General features: G+C 39.8%; 1 protein-coding gene across 1 annotated transcript in view; it reads left to right on the top strand.

Annotated features, from left to right (window-relative positions):
- Positions 1–14,212, top strand: part of LOC130178296 (cadherin-12-like) — a 76,997-nt gene extending 62,785 nt beyond the window's left edge. Inside the window, exons 12-13 of the mRNA XM_056390383.1 lie at positions 6,573–6,824; positions 13,011–14,212. Coding sequence (XP_056246358.1) covers positions 6,573–6,824; positions 13,011–13,624 — 866 coding nt within the window. The 3' untranslated portion in view covers positions 13,625–14,212. The remainder of the gene's footprint in view (positions 1–6,572; positions 6,825–13,010) is intronic.
- Positions 14,213–15,026: the final 814 nt, after the last annotated feature.

Here is a 15,026-nt window from a genome sequence, read left to right as displayed (position 1 = left end):
CCCTTTTCTGTAAATCGCTCCTATTTCCAATTTTTTGGTTCTAGAAACACCAAAACCACATAGAGGTGTTCAGGAGAGTCTTGTGGCGCTGACCATGTGATAATTTTGCTGATATTATTTACCTTTTTGTATTAAATGGCAGGAGTATGAGAGCTTTGCTGACCCCTTTCTCCCATAGATTTGTATAAGCACTGTTCCTTCAACAGTCAGACTCTCTCTCTTATACACACACACACACAAACCAGAGACACCCACACACACACACACACACACACACACACACACACACACACACACACACACACACAAACACACACACACACACACAAAAATGGACACATAAATGTAGACAGGTAGACAGACAGACAGGCAGGTAGACAGGCAGATAGACACAGTTTCATTCACCTAATATTTGCCTGTTAATTTTAGTTTGAAATCTATCTGACTCTACATTACATATATGCTATATGTCTGTGGTGTTTATGAACCACTTGTCTGGTTCATAAAAAATCCCGCTACAGACTGCTTCAGCACTAAATACAGAAAATGATTTACACACCTCTAAACTGTTTTCACTGGAAATATGTTTCAGTAAAGTTGTAGTTAGGAAGCATTCGGCAGTTAATTTCAGTTTGTATTGGCTATGCGATACTGCAGCCAAAAAGGCTGTTAAAAATCAAAAATGAGCCACAACTATGACCCTTGAAATCAATGTCATTCCGCAACACACACTTGATTCCTCAACCAGAGGTTGCATCTGATGCAAACCTCCAAAATATCCAGGAAATATTTCTTACCTTCACCCCTTGTTTTCAGCCAGGACTCCAAATGTTAGATAATCCACAGACATCCCAACCCAAATCTGTTATGTTCCTCACCGTCATCTTGTTTCTTCCATTTGCAATTCATGCAAAACGTTTTCTTCTCATGGCCCAAGGCCCGACTACAGAAAAGTCTTCACACGAGGGGCAAATAAAAAAAATATCCAGAAAACAACTTATTTTATTCATGACCAAAACACTCCATAACATTCCCAAACTAACAATATGAACCGATAGCAGTGGACAAATGAAATATTTCTGCCTGGCAATTTTCAGTATTTCAGTATAATCTAGCCTTTGCATTTTATTTTATATATATTTTAATACTATGCAAATAGCACTGGAGCCCTCTATTGCTCCTGCACTGCAATAATAGTAGATAATCGATCTCTTAAAAACTACTATTAGTAACCATAGACTTTAAACAGCACCTAGTAATACAGAAAAAAATCAAAGTGAAGACAAGAACTGAAACTAGACTTTTATTAATAAAAAGATACTAGATACATATAGTACTTCTAATGCCAAAGGGAAATTAGTGTTACAGAAGCCACTTCACATAAATCAAAAACAATGAGTAAGAGAAACCAATAAAATCAAAGGATTAATTATATACAACTATAAATGAACTTAAATAAATAGAAAAATAAAAACAAGAGACTGGAGCTATATCCATAACTATAATAAACTATTTGCCTAGTATAACACTGCTGAGTGACTTTATTGTGCTGAAATACACTTTACAACAGCACAAGTCAGGTGGATATTGCTAAAGTAATAAGGCTGCATGATTTTCCATGGATATTAGAAATAACTTTACATTGATACTACTGATAGTCACAAAAGAATAATAACTAATAGAACCAGGAAAGGGGAAAAAGAGATACCAGAGAGACAAGTATAGAAGTCAGGTCAGTGAGGAAAAAACTTGACATTTGCAGAGAAAGTTTGATTCTGGCTGCTACATTCTGTATCCTGGCTCCTAAAATAAATGTGATATTAACATCATAATTTTGTTTATTTTGTTCAATGTCCCCCCAAAAACACAAAAAATATCGCCAGTGTATACACATATTTATGTCATGATAATAAAAGACAAAATAAAAGCAATAATTAATTGTAAGAATAACAACGCAACAAAAGTGTTTTGGTATATGATTCTTTAATGTGCTTTAAATCAGTAGTCAGGATGTGAGTACAAAGTCTTTCAAGTTATGGCTGTCAACATCACTTGGGTACCTAAAAACAGTAAATTTGTATTAACAGGATAGGCAGACATTCATGCAACTGGTGACCAGCAGCAAATTCCGAAAGGCTGACATCAGTGAGGAGATAGAGCAGGGGACAGTTAGCACCCGATCCCTGACAGTCAGTGTCAGCACTCCACCTGATCCACTGGAACAGGATAAAGAAAAGGGAGGCGATAGGCAGTACATTTGCACAGGCCCTTTAACAGATTATATACTTACCGCCCAAGTAATAAACAATGACCACACATATTGTTGATCTGCCAAAGGCCTCTCACTAGCTAGGACATCACCATCTCAACAAGATCTCGACCTTAGCAGTGAGGGCTGTGAAAAGTCTGAGGAAGAGAGTTCAATTGAGATCCAAGATAATGCCACTGATGATGATGACTTTGAGTTGAGTGGTGAGGGAAGTATCAGTGATGAGGATGAAAGGTTCAGTGATGTTGAGGAAACAAATTTCTCAAAAGACATAAAAAGTCATGTGTCAACAGAGGAATTGCTGAAGCTGTTTCGTGTGTGCCATCGGGAAAGTTGTGGCAAATGTTTGATGAGGCCACCAGCAGTCCTCAAAAGTGGATTTGGTCTTAAGATTAAGACTGAATGCATAGATGGTCACGATTATATTTGGCATTCTAAGCCTTTAGTTAGGGGAATAATGGAATGCAATGTTTCTGTGCCTGCCGCTGTATTTGTCACTGGTAACGAGTGCAGTCCGTTCTTGGAAGTATGTGATACCACTGGTCTGGAAACCATCTCAAAAAGACAGTGGTTCAACATACAGAAGGCCTATGTCATCCTAGAGGTCAACAACGCCTGGACACTAATAATAATAATAATACATTTTATTTAAAGGCGCCTTTCTTGGCACTCAAGGACACCGTACACAGTTACACAAATTGAGATTAAAAACATATTAAGAATTAATTAACAACAATAAAAATGAAATATAAAAATAAAAACAATACAAACACTACACAATGAGACTGAACTGAGTACCATCTGTGATGAGCCACTGATTGTATCAGGAGACTCCCGATATGACAGCCCAGGCCACAGTGCTTCATATGGAACGTATTCGCTCCTGGACATCAAGTCAAAGTTGGTGGTCGCACATGAAACTGTAAAAGTTACAGAAGTGAAAAAAAAGTTATTGGCTTGAAGTTGAAGATTTGGAAATGTGCCTTTCCAAGTTAGGGGACTATGATGTCACCCTATCTGTTTTGGCAATTGACTGCCACCCATCAGTACAGAAAATCATGATCACGAATATGACTGCTGGCATATTGTTGCGACTGCTGCAGTGCCACAATGAAGAGTTGTTTGAGTGGATCACAATGATCACAAACCACCTCTGGTTTTGTGTCACAATGTGTGAGGGAAGTGTGACGAGGTTGAAAGAGAAGTGGATCTCAATCCTGCATCACATTACCAATGTGCAACACTGGGTGTGTGGTGAGACAATCACCAAGTGTGAGCACCGCAGAGGAAGAGAGTCAGCGGCCGTGGCTCCTCCCGAACTCCTTCTCCCTTCTGCAGGAGCTGAAAAGCACATAGTCTGTTGTATTTAGCTAGTGGACCTCCTTCAGGACCTTCTTCCTGTGTTTACGTTCTTGCTCCCACACACATCAGACTAGTGAGAGAAGTCAATGTTCTCATTTGGCTTGTAGTACTGCATTTTGCCTCGCTTGGATTTGGATTCAGACCAGAGCAAACAAACTATGAGTGTGAAAATGCCTTAACTATCTAATGTTAAAAAAGCCAAAACAATGTTTTTTTACCTTGATTGAGAGGAGGACCGGAAGAAGTGGTTGGAAGTGAAGCTGTCTCTGGTGACTCACAGTCATCTTCCCCTGTTACCTCAGTGGTTGAATTAACAGACTCATCACTCATCACTTGACATGTCCTGATCTTGTGAGGACTCCACCGTTTCTGAAGAGAAAATGTAAAAGAAGAAAAAAAAGGACATTGCTTCAACAATTTTAGCCTTAAGACAAAAAACCAACAAGTCCATTCTGAATGGATTGCCCACATTATTGGAGTTATTGCACATTCAATCAAAATAATTTGGTGTAGGAATGCTGTATATCACATTACTATATGTAATGTATGTTCTTTGCTGGGCAGACTTTCATGTGTTTTCACAATGTTTTCTTGGCATAGAGTCCTTGACAGTGAAAACAATGAATAAAATTGATGGCACGTCTTGACTCTCGTGGTCTGTAGCAGGCCTGCAGCCGTCCAGCTCCTTCCTTCACAACTTTGGCGTTGTGGACAAAGTTTACTCGCCTTCGAAGAACATTCAAATGATTGCGTCTCTCTTTTGAATTTTTTGGATACTGAAATGCTACAGCAACCTCTTCTGCATTCCCGTGTACAGCTTCCAGGTGTCGTGCAATTTTTGATGTGGGCTTGAGGCAAAAGAGACAGTAGTTCCTCTTATTATACACTCGACGAGTTTCAGAATTTGATGGAGGCAATACTTTAATTGAGTCACCCATTTGTTGGGTTTTGCTTTTCTTTGGAGTGTTCGAGTTCCTCTTTAGTGGACTGGAGGATGAGATCTTTCACTTTCCTTGGAGTGCCAGAATTCTTAGATCTGACTGTGGTGTTTCTTCTTACTGAGCTTTGTGAACTGATATCTTGTTTTCCCGGAGATAAAAGGGGATATCCCAGAGAGGGCAGCAGCTTTTTGGCAACTGGATACAGTGGTGTGTCTTCGCTGTGCTCAGAGGAATCTTTAAAGTCTGGGGCATAGTCAGAATCACTGTAGTTTGTGTCATCGGATTCATCAAGGGAAGTTTCCATATATGCAGTGGCCTTGGAAAAAAAAGACAAAAATTTAAAGATTCTATTTAGTAATCTAGGTAATCCTTTACTAAACTGAATGTCATGCACCTTGTCAATGCATTAAACTTTTAATACATGAACATTATCTCTCTTTAGTTGAGGCATATGGCATTTAAAAGCCACATTTATCAAAGTTTAGTTAATGAAAAGCCACATAATTAAGAGCTTCATATATACATCAAAGTGAATACTGTGGTTATACAGGAGCATAGCTGTCCTGTGCCTTGTCTTAAGAACCTCCTTTTTGATAGATCCACTGTACGATTTGGAGATCTTTGACAAGATGTTCTGGCACATGTCAGGGGAGCTATCGTATTAAAATTGAAGAAATTAAGAGATTAAGATTGCAGATTCACATACTTAATATGTTCACTGGCATGCATTTTTGCACATAAATGTGATTTAAGGCAAATTCCATTCCCTATTATAATGATAAGTCAGGCTTCACTCCTTTTCAAGGATAATAAATTTGATAAAAGAATGAACGAACAACCTATGTGAGGTGTATTTTTTAGGAGCATCATGAAGACTTATGACAGTTTAATATTACCATTGATATTAGCCACACTTCTGACTTTTACTGTTGAAAATTTTTTTTTTTTTAAATATTGAAAAGATTTATTTAAATGCAGCAAGCCATGCAGTGTTGCCTGTGTTTTTGCTGCTCCATCTTCTCCATCTTCCAATGGATCATTGGTCATAGCATATTCATCTGGGGATGAGTTATGCAACTAAAAAGACAAACTGAACTTAGTACTTGCAATATTTAAATGAATTTTGCATTCATAAAAAACAAACTCATATATATTCTTTTTAAACTCCCTAAGTACGTGTTTCAGATAAAAAACACTGCAACACTTGATAATAATAAATACTCATAGACCCACTAAACACTACACTGGTCACAAATACCTTGCAAACTCTGAAACATGAAAACGTATTTTATAAACTATCTGAGGTGAGTCACTAGCTTGGGATGTTAATGATGCTGCATAGACACTCCCCTGCCTGCTCCTCCTAATTATTGTATTGGCACATCATCTTTTTGCTCCAATATGAATCCATTATACAAGCTCCTGTGCGTTGTGTAAAAATAATTGTGGTCATGATCATGGAAAAATCCATGACTGGTTCTATTAGTGTTAGTATTAGATTTTTAGAGCAGTTATGTGGGCAGCAATTTTAACAATCAAGTGGTTTAATCTGGCCGTTGTCAATCTTTGTAAAAGTAATGTCAGCATGTCAGCATCTTCCCAAATCAAAGCATTTAGCTTTCAGAGAGTTTTATCAATACAAATGATCGCCAAAAGGATTCCCTGCACCTCCTGAAACAAGAGTGTGGTGTTAAACACTTTCACACTAAACACACTAAACAGTTTATATGTATTATGTTATAATCTCCCTCTATAACAACAGTTACATTTGTTTGTGATTGCGGTTATTTTTTTAATCTTATCTTTCCTTCAAACCACATTTCTTTCAAGTGACTACATAACCTGCCTCAGCCTTAGGAATGAGTGTGTGTTGCCCTTTGGGAAAAAATAAAGTGCGTGAGAGATTGAGGATACATTGACCTTAAGCTAGTCAGCCAGTTAGTGAACAGTTAGGATCAAGGATACTGACATTGGTGTTACATCATCCTCTTGGTTTCCAGACAACACTGCTGGCATTGTGACTCGGCGGTCAGGCTTCCAACAGCGGCTGCAAGACATCTATGTCCTTCCTGTTGTAGTGGAAGACAGTGGTTACCCTGCTCAGAGCAGCACAGCCACCCTCACCATCCGAGTGTGTTCCTGTGAGGCGGGAGGCTCGCTGCTGACCTGTTCAGCCGAGGCCATCTTCCTGCCTGTGGGCCTCAGCACTGGAGCTTTGATGGCCATTCTCCTGTGCGTGGCTCTGCTGATAGGTAAGTTCCTGCTACGTAACTAAAACCCAGCCATACACTGATACATTGCTTATAGAACTAAAACCAGCATACGATATAATATATTTGACAATGTTTAGGTTCAGACTCAGACTGAGAGATGACATGTATTGGCATTTCTTTTTTTCTGATTGATGTCTGTCATGCATGTACAACTAAATGCTGTGAAATGCACAAAAACGCATAAGTATACACTGTGAATAAGGTTTCAACTGCCCTCATTATATATTCATCCTCTGTATCGAAGTTTCAGCACGTAACTAGACCTGAATCTAGGGAGACAGTGGGGATTGTGTGTGTGTGTGTGTTTCCTTCCTCAATCTGGTGGCCATAGTCCCCATATCAACCAGTTACTCAGCAGGTGCTACTCTCAATTACTGGGCAGAAATGGACAAAGCTGATTCTTATTGGCTAATTACACTCATTAACTCTTAGCCTTTTAAGTCAAGTAGAGCAACTCTAAGGTAAGTCAACATGATGTATTTACATATATTTGTGTGTGTGTGTGTGCTTGTGTGTTGATGTGTGGTCCTATGTAAGGCTACCGCGATAAGTCGCTATAATCGCGGACATCAACGTCAATATTTTGCGTCGACAAATCCTTTCTCATACACACATTGATTTATTTGTGGCGGCTATTAAGTAACTATTAACCACGATATATTTATTTTATGGTCACACTGCTTCTCTGTCCTCAGAGCCATATTATGTTGTCTTTTGCCGGTCGGACTCTGAAACTTTTCGTGTCCCTGAAAGCCGTTAATGCTGGTATAGATGGTAATAATAAATCTCTCTGAAAAAGTAGCTGACAGGAAATTAGAAAATGCAAGCACCAAGTACAAGTAGATCAGAGGTGTATTTGGGCCTGAGACCATTTAGTGATAGTAATAGTCAATAATCAATCAATAATAGTAGAGTGAAATATTTTTTGTAACTGTCTTTATGTGGCTGTTGTAGTTGAGGTCTGAGTTTATAAATACAGCAAGATTTTCTGGCTTGATTTGTAGGTTTTCCAAACTCCACCTCGACTGTCTCCAGTCAGAGGATGTGTCTGTATCCATTACACTTACAGTCAGTCCTCCTCTCCTGTTGACCCACTGAAGACCCGAACTGACCAAACTCAAACATGTTTTTATAATCAGGAACAGACCACACCATCTGCCTAGAGTCAACCTCTGTGTCAGAGATGGCAGATTCCAGAGCACAGCTCCAGTTGACCAAACCCCCTGAGTGATAAATCAGACGAGAGTCGCAGAGCCGGATGAAGGCCTTGGTCACTGCCCTGCTGAAACCTGGATCCATAGTGAAGCGGCTCTAAAGTCATATTTTTTTATATTATGTTGTGTCTGAGCTCTGTGTCACAAGTGGGACACCATATGTTGGACCGTCGGTTGTCTATCAACTTATTGGCTATCACAAATAAAGAAAATATAAAAAATATTAATATTAAATAACTTTAAAATGGATTGGATGGAAATCCTCAGGAGCACCAGCCTAAAAACCATAGGCGAAATAGCCAATATTGGTTAAGTCTCAAATTATTACTATTAAGCTGGAACTTAATAATTAATTTAATAACTATAACCAAATTACCATATAAACAGTACGTAAAGGTTGTATGATTGGAGTTCTACTGAGTAGAGGCTGGCAATACTTACACTTGTGCCACATTAAACACACCAGTAGTTATAGTAAAAACACAATGTGTAATCTAATCTATATACAGGTGTGTGTGTGTGTGTGGGGGGGGGGGGGGGGGGGTATCTGTGGGGACACACAACATTCAAAATGGTCGCTGTGACCACATGGCCTGAACTAGACCCGTCGCCAGACCTCAGTCTTAAGGGGGGCATATGAAATGCATGGGAGGGCACAATTATTATTAACCTACAGTTCGTATATTTTTAATAGTCCTATACTGTATTCGCGCATCACGTAATCATCACGTTAAACATAACCAACAGCAATATGACCAGGTATAGCCGACAACATCAGTCCTCATAGTTTAAAGCAATACATTACATAGAAGCAATGTTATGAATATCCATAAAACACTGAACTATATAACATATTAGATGTAACACCAGAAGCATCTCTCAAACATTGCATTTTAAAGCAGTCAACAGAGGGATATGCATTGCCATTAGACACAGACACACGCACGCACATACACACGCACAGAGACTTTAAACCTACCGAAAACCAGCATTATCTCCACGTAACAGCAATTGATTCACCACTAAAACCTCCAGCATATCTATTACGGCTGACATGTAGAATCTGTTGGGAGCCAGTTGTTCTGAATTTAAGAGAGTGGAAATCTCTTTCCCTGTCTCTCTACGTGTTTCTGAATCTCTCCACATTGCTTCACAGGCTAAATGTTCTTTTGAAGCTGCATGCTTATTTAAGTCCTTGCCTGTTTCAATTGCATGTTTCCAATCATTAAATCCCTTCATGGAGAAGGTCGCGTCCGATGATACAGATTTGAATTTCCTGCAGGCATAACAAAATGCAGCGTTGTTTTCCACTGAGCACTCAAGCCAGTCCCTGTTCAAATACCAGCTAGAGGAAAAATATCGTTTTTTTGAACCAAACATTTTGCCTGGATATTTCTTCAACACAACCTGTTTGGGTTTGTTCGTGCCGAGGTCACTCACACCCACTGATCCAACAGGCAGTTGTGGCCCAAATAACTGCCCCAGTCGGTCGGTTGCACTTGACCTGCTGGTAGCCTCCGCTCCGTGGCCGCTGCAGGTCCTGCCAGGCCCAGGGTCGGGCTCCACGGAGCTACTAGCAACGGGCTCAGACTGTCGTCCACGGTCTCCTTCTCCAACGACATCAGGAGGCAGAGGAGACTGTTGGTGGGCTTTTCAACCACTTACGAATATCCATGATGAACTAGAAATGTAATAGTAAGCCGGTGAAAACTCATCCAGCTTCACTTTCAAAAATGCGCGGTTACTGTTGAGCGGCTACATTGACGTACACTACGTCACGTACATAGCGTAACTTTCTTTTCAGTAAGGCCGTGATAGGCTGTTGCAGTGTACATTCCCATCAATCAAACAAAATCACACCATTGTTTCTTTATATTTTTAATGTTTTAATGATAAAGAATACAACATTAGTATTTCTCAATACAAAATTAGCTGCTATGATAATATAAAATAAGAATTAAAGTCATTTTTTTAAGAGATCTGTGCCTCAAGTGGGGGGGCACAAGCATTTTTGGGGGCAGGCCAGGCCCCCTATGGCCCGCCCATAGCGACGGGTGTGGCCTGAACAAAGAAGACTACAAAAGATGGCGGTAAACAAAGAAACTACTCATCATGGCCACTGAGACCACCTGGTGTGTGGGTGAGGGAAGGTGTGAGTTTCTTTGTTAGCCTAGCTCATGCAGTCTAAAGGTACCAGGTTAGAGGGAGGAAGTTAACTACATGGAGGTTATAGAACTGAGATGTACTACAGGTATGCATGTGAACATACAAGTACTCAATTTACTGTATGACTAACCGCAACCTAAGCAAACATTACTACAACAAAACATTAACAGAACATTAACCAACATGTACATTATCAATTGTCAAGAGTTCTGTTGCTTAGCTGTGCTGTGCTAAGTGAGGTTAGGCCCAGTCAGTTAACATTACCCAGTCCTTGGAACAAAACAAAAAGGTCCTTTCCAGTGTTGTTGAATAGTCCAGTGAGTTGGTCAGTGAGGTCCCTGGGGGAGGGTCATCAACTTCATCAAATTGTGAACATACGTTCACTTGGACTCGAGGACAAACTGGTTAGAGTTTGGTGATCAAAGGTCACGGTCACAAATCATTATTTTGGCCTTGTGAACGCAATATTCAAGAGAATCCCTTCAGATTTTGCAGAAATATCCACTTGTTCTCACGTATGAAGTGATTAGACTATGGTGGTCAAAACTCAAAAGTAAAGGTCACGTTGACCTCAGAATACACTAGTAAGCCATTACCCAAGGCTAACACAGATAGACGGAGTTGGTTGCAACACCATTTGAAATATTAGTTGCTGGCATTATGCTGGCTATTTAAAGATTATTCAACTTTTCAGTCATACAGTCTTTCATTTATCACAGTTTTAGTTTCTAAGCTTTTTTCTGGTCACTTTTTAGTTTAAAATGGGTGTGTATTGCACGAAATGTTCGCAGCTGGAGTGGATGACATCTTTGCTGGAGTGGGAGAAGCTCTAAAATTTGTTTCACTCGTACTTACTGCCACAAAAAATTTCATCTTCACACATAATTTCTTTCTCATTAGTAGACAAATTTGTCCTGTTTCATACAAAGTGTCCATCTCTTACCCAATTTGAAATGTGACCCTCCAAGTGGTGCGAGCACCCGTCAACTCTCCCATAGACCACAATATAAATTCAGGAGTGGACTTCAGGTGAAAATCGGAACTGACTCTTTTTTGTAACACGTTCCTATTTCCACATTTCTCACAGACACATACACACACACATACACGCACAAACCCGAGAAAAACATACACACACACACACACACACACACACACACACACACACAATCACAAAAAGACACACCTGAAAAAGTTAAGGCGCATCCCAGAGTCCTTCACAGAAACTGGTTAATGCCTTGTGATCACTTACCTTTTTAGACACAATAGAAAGAGAGACACGAGACTCCATCTCTAATTCAGGAATCTGGTGAGGACAGTGGGGATCAGAATGAACTCCATTATGAGCCACCCCAGGCCCCCACAATGCCAGCAGAAGCAATTAAGATCTTGGATGAACCAGAAATGGAGGTTGAACACCAGTTCTCACCAACAGAAGAGAAAGAGTTAAGACACCAGTTTTTGTTGCACCACCAGAACAGCCCCCTGGAGGAGATCAGCTGGGGTAGTTCAATGTTGCTGCTGAAAACATGCCTGGTGAGGAAGTAGACTTACCTGCTCAAGATTTGCCCAGCGAGAATTCACCACATGCTTTTCCATCATCACGTGCTGCTGCTGAACCTGAGAGGCCGCCTTACCAGCTGCCACAGAGGGGGAGACACCCGCCAAGACACATGACCTACATTCAGCTGCAGTACTCAGCCAGCACCTCAAATGTTACCTGTTTACCAAGCACCAGCACTGGTCCCATGGCTGCCACCCCTACAGACATACTACTTCCAGCCCTCCTTTTTGTATGGACTCCAGCAAGCCTGAGCCTACAGACTGTTGCCATGGGAAATTCATGGCCTTTTGAAAGACTGTTTATGGACTGTTTCTGCAGCGGCGAGTCAGCAGATTTGGACTGTGGCCTTGTGATTATGGACTGTGACCTTTGAGCTTTGTTTGAGCACAAGCTCATAGAAGATTTTCAGTGTCAAGTCCATGAGAGACTGAAAAAAAAGAAAATTGTGTAATTGATTTAATATTGGGACGACATTTATTTTCATGCTTATTTTTGGGAATTGAGCCATAGCAGTGTTATCTGTGATACATAGAAAGGTCTTGATCTGTTAGATGACAATTGAATTGAATGTCCCAGTCTATGTTGTCTGGCGGGAAAGTCTGCAGTTCCTGTTGCTGTGTTGTTGTCGGTAATAAACAGATGACAGAAAAAAATTGCACTTGTGATTTTTTAAATCACTTTTCTGCCCCTCTTCGGACAGGTGTTACATTAGCAAAATAAAATAAACTGTTTTTAATCTTTACTCTTAAACCTCTTAAAGCTGAAATGGTTACTTTTTTACATGAACATATCATTATCCTCTTCATACTGCCTGCCAACATCATGCGAAACAATGTCATGCACATACCATCATTTGATTGTCCTACATAAACATGAATTACCAGATCCTACAATACATCCAAGGGCATTTTCTGTTGAGTAGTATGTTAATGTAAAAAGTGAGAGTGTATTGACAGAGAAGTCAAGTAAACATAGCAGTCTAGGACAGAAGTATAAGTGTAAGAAGAGAAACTGTGAGATTTGTGGGAGCAGTGGGGTTTAGTATTCTCACCATCTTCAAACCTGCTCATGTATCCATCACAAAACAAAGATTGTTAACCAGAAATTATTAGCAAGCACACTTTCTTGTTGTCAAGATTCAGACTTAAAACACATATATTTATTGCACTTATAAATGTCCTTCAAACTAACCCACAACTTCCTTCTTCTTATGTTTTGCAGTTATGGGAGCATTATACACGAGCCAGAGGCGGCAAAAAGAGAAAGAGACTCTGATGACATCAAAAGAGGATATTCGTGATAATGTCATTCACTATGATGATGAGGGCGGTGGCGAAGCAGACACTCATGCCTTTGACATGGGTACTCTGTGCAACACACAATCACAGCACACCTGCACTAACACCAGCACCTGCAAGAAGGAGAAGAACGGCTATGGTGAAGGGGTTCTGCTACATCTCACCAGTCGCTGTGAGGATGTCAGGTCACCTGACATCCATCGTCAAACAGCCAGTGTTATTGTTGCTGTTAACAACAAGGCACAGCTCTCTTCCCATGGCAGAGTGACTGAGGGTGATGCTGAAATGATTAGGGAGTTCATTGAACACCGGCTGGTGGAGAGCCAGCAGGGTTATGCCGCTCCGCCCTATGATTCTCTTGCAACTTATGCCTATGAGGGTGATGGCTCTGTGGCTGGCTCACTCAGCTCAATAGAGGAGTCATGGACCATTGACAATTCAGAAGATTTTAGCTCCCTTGGTGACTGGGGAAAGCCATTCCAAACATTGGCTAGTATTCTGGACAGACAGCCACCTTCTATGTCTAAGGAGAGCTGAGAGGAAGTTGAACAATGGAAACGCTGGGCAGCGATTTGGCAACTAGCTTACTTTTTTAGACATGTTTTTTTACTGTGCCAGGCACTGGCTAGAATGCTATGAGGACGTTATGGAAAGCTGTCTATGTTAGCTAGAGTTGTGGGCCAATTAGCTAGAGAAAAGAGAATCTATCAAAAGGTGCGTGAAAAGGTAAATTTGATATCTCTTCAAAGTGCCTGAGGTACTATATGTTTACAGGTATTTTAATTAATTAATGTTACTTAATAAAAATGTCTTCAACCAATGTTTTGATTTCAATCCTTATGTTTCATGAAATCATTAGTGATTTAACCAGAAAATGAAATGCTGTTTACTAAACTATGTTTAGGGCACATAGACTGAGACAATGTCTGTTGATCACTGGGCCTGTTGGTAGGTCAGCCACCATGGTCCACAGTAGAATATCTTAACAAATACTGGACACTTGGCACATTTAGTGATGAATTCAGCTGAATATTCTTGGATGAGGTTTGATATTGTCATGAAGTACTAATGCTGGTGAACTTTTAGTCAGTTTCACAGTCAGTCATGAGTATACTAGTACTAATCACTAACTCAGAACAATAAACTGCTAACGTTACCTAGAAGTCCCTTCTTCACTGCAACACATACGTTTCACTGCAGTGCCCTCTAGTGGCTAACATAAACACAGCTCTATCTGAATCACAGATATTAGATATTTATTTATTTTACTGTTTTTACACTGGCACTGTGAACCATTCTGTTTACACTTCATTTTAATCTCCAGAAAAGATTTTGAAATGTCAACCACCAAACAAAGCTGGACAAAACAATGGTCACATGTAGTGAACTGTTCCTCTTTGGTCAAAATACCTGAGCCAAGTACTGGGTAAGAATGAATTTTAAACCTGTGTTTTTAAAAATGATTTACATAAACCCCTATAAATTAAATTCATCATTGGCTAAAGGTTTTGAAACCAAAACTCAATGCATGTTTTCGGATCCTAGATCCTATCTTTGCTATGCAAAGATTCATGTGAATTTTGATGTGTACAATCAAGGGTCATTCCTCAGTACATGCAGAAATTTAGTAATGATTGATTAAACTGGACATGGCTTATTACCAAAAAATCTAAATAGAGCACACATATATGTCTTACAGAGCTCAATTTTTTTCAGCAAATCTACTGAATTGTGACGAAAGATTGCCTCAGTGCTATGGTCAATTCAAGTCCATCACCCTATATTTTCCAAAATATGCAATCTCAATTAACATCATAACTCTTCATTGAAATGCTACCAAAATTGACACAGAGATTCTGTAGATGGTAGATATCAAATGTTTCAAATGGTGATCAGATCAAACAGGGAGTCTGCAGCAAAATTCAATACCAAAGTTTAT

The sequence above is a fragment of the Seriola aureovittata genome, chromosome 12 (genome assembly GCF_021018895.1).
Source record: "Seriola aureovittata isolate HTS-2021-v1 ecotype China chromosome 12, ASM2101889v1, whole genome shotgun sequence".
NCBI lineage: Eukaryota > Metazoa > Chordata > Actinopteri > Carangiformes > Carangidae > Seriola > Seriola aureovittata.
Note: the sequence above shows the minus strand (reverse complement) of the source record. Positions and strands in the feature narration are given on the sequence as shown.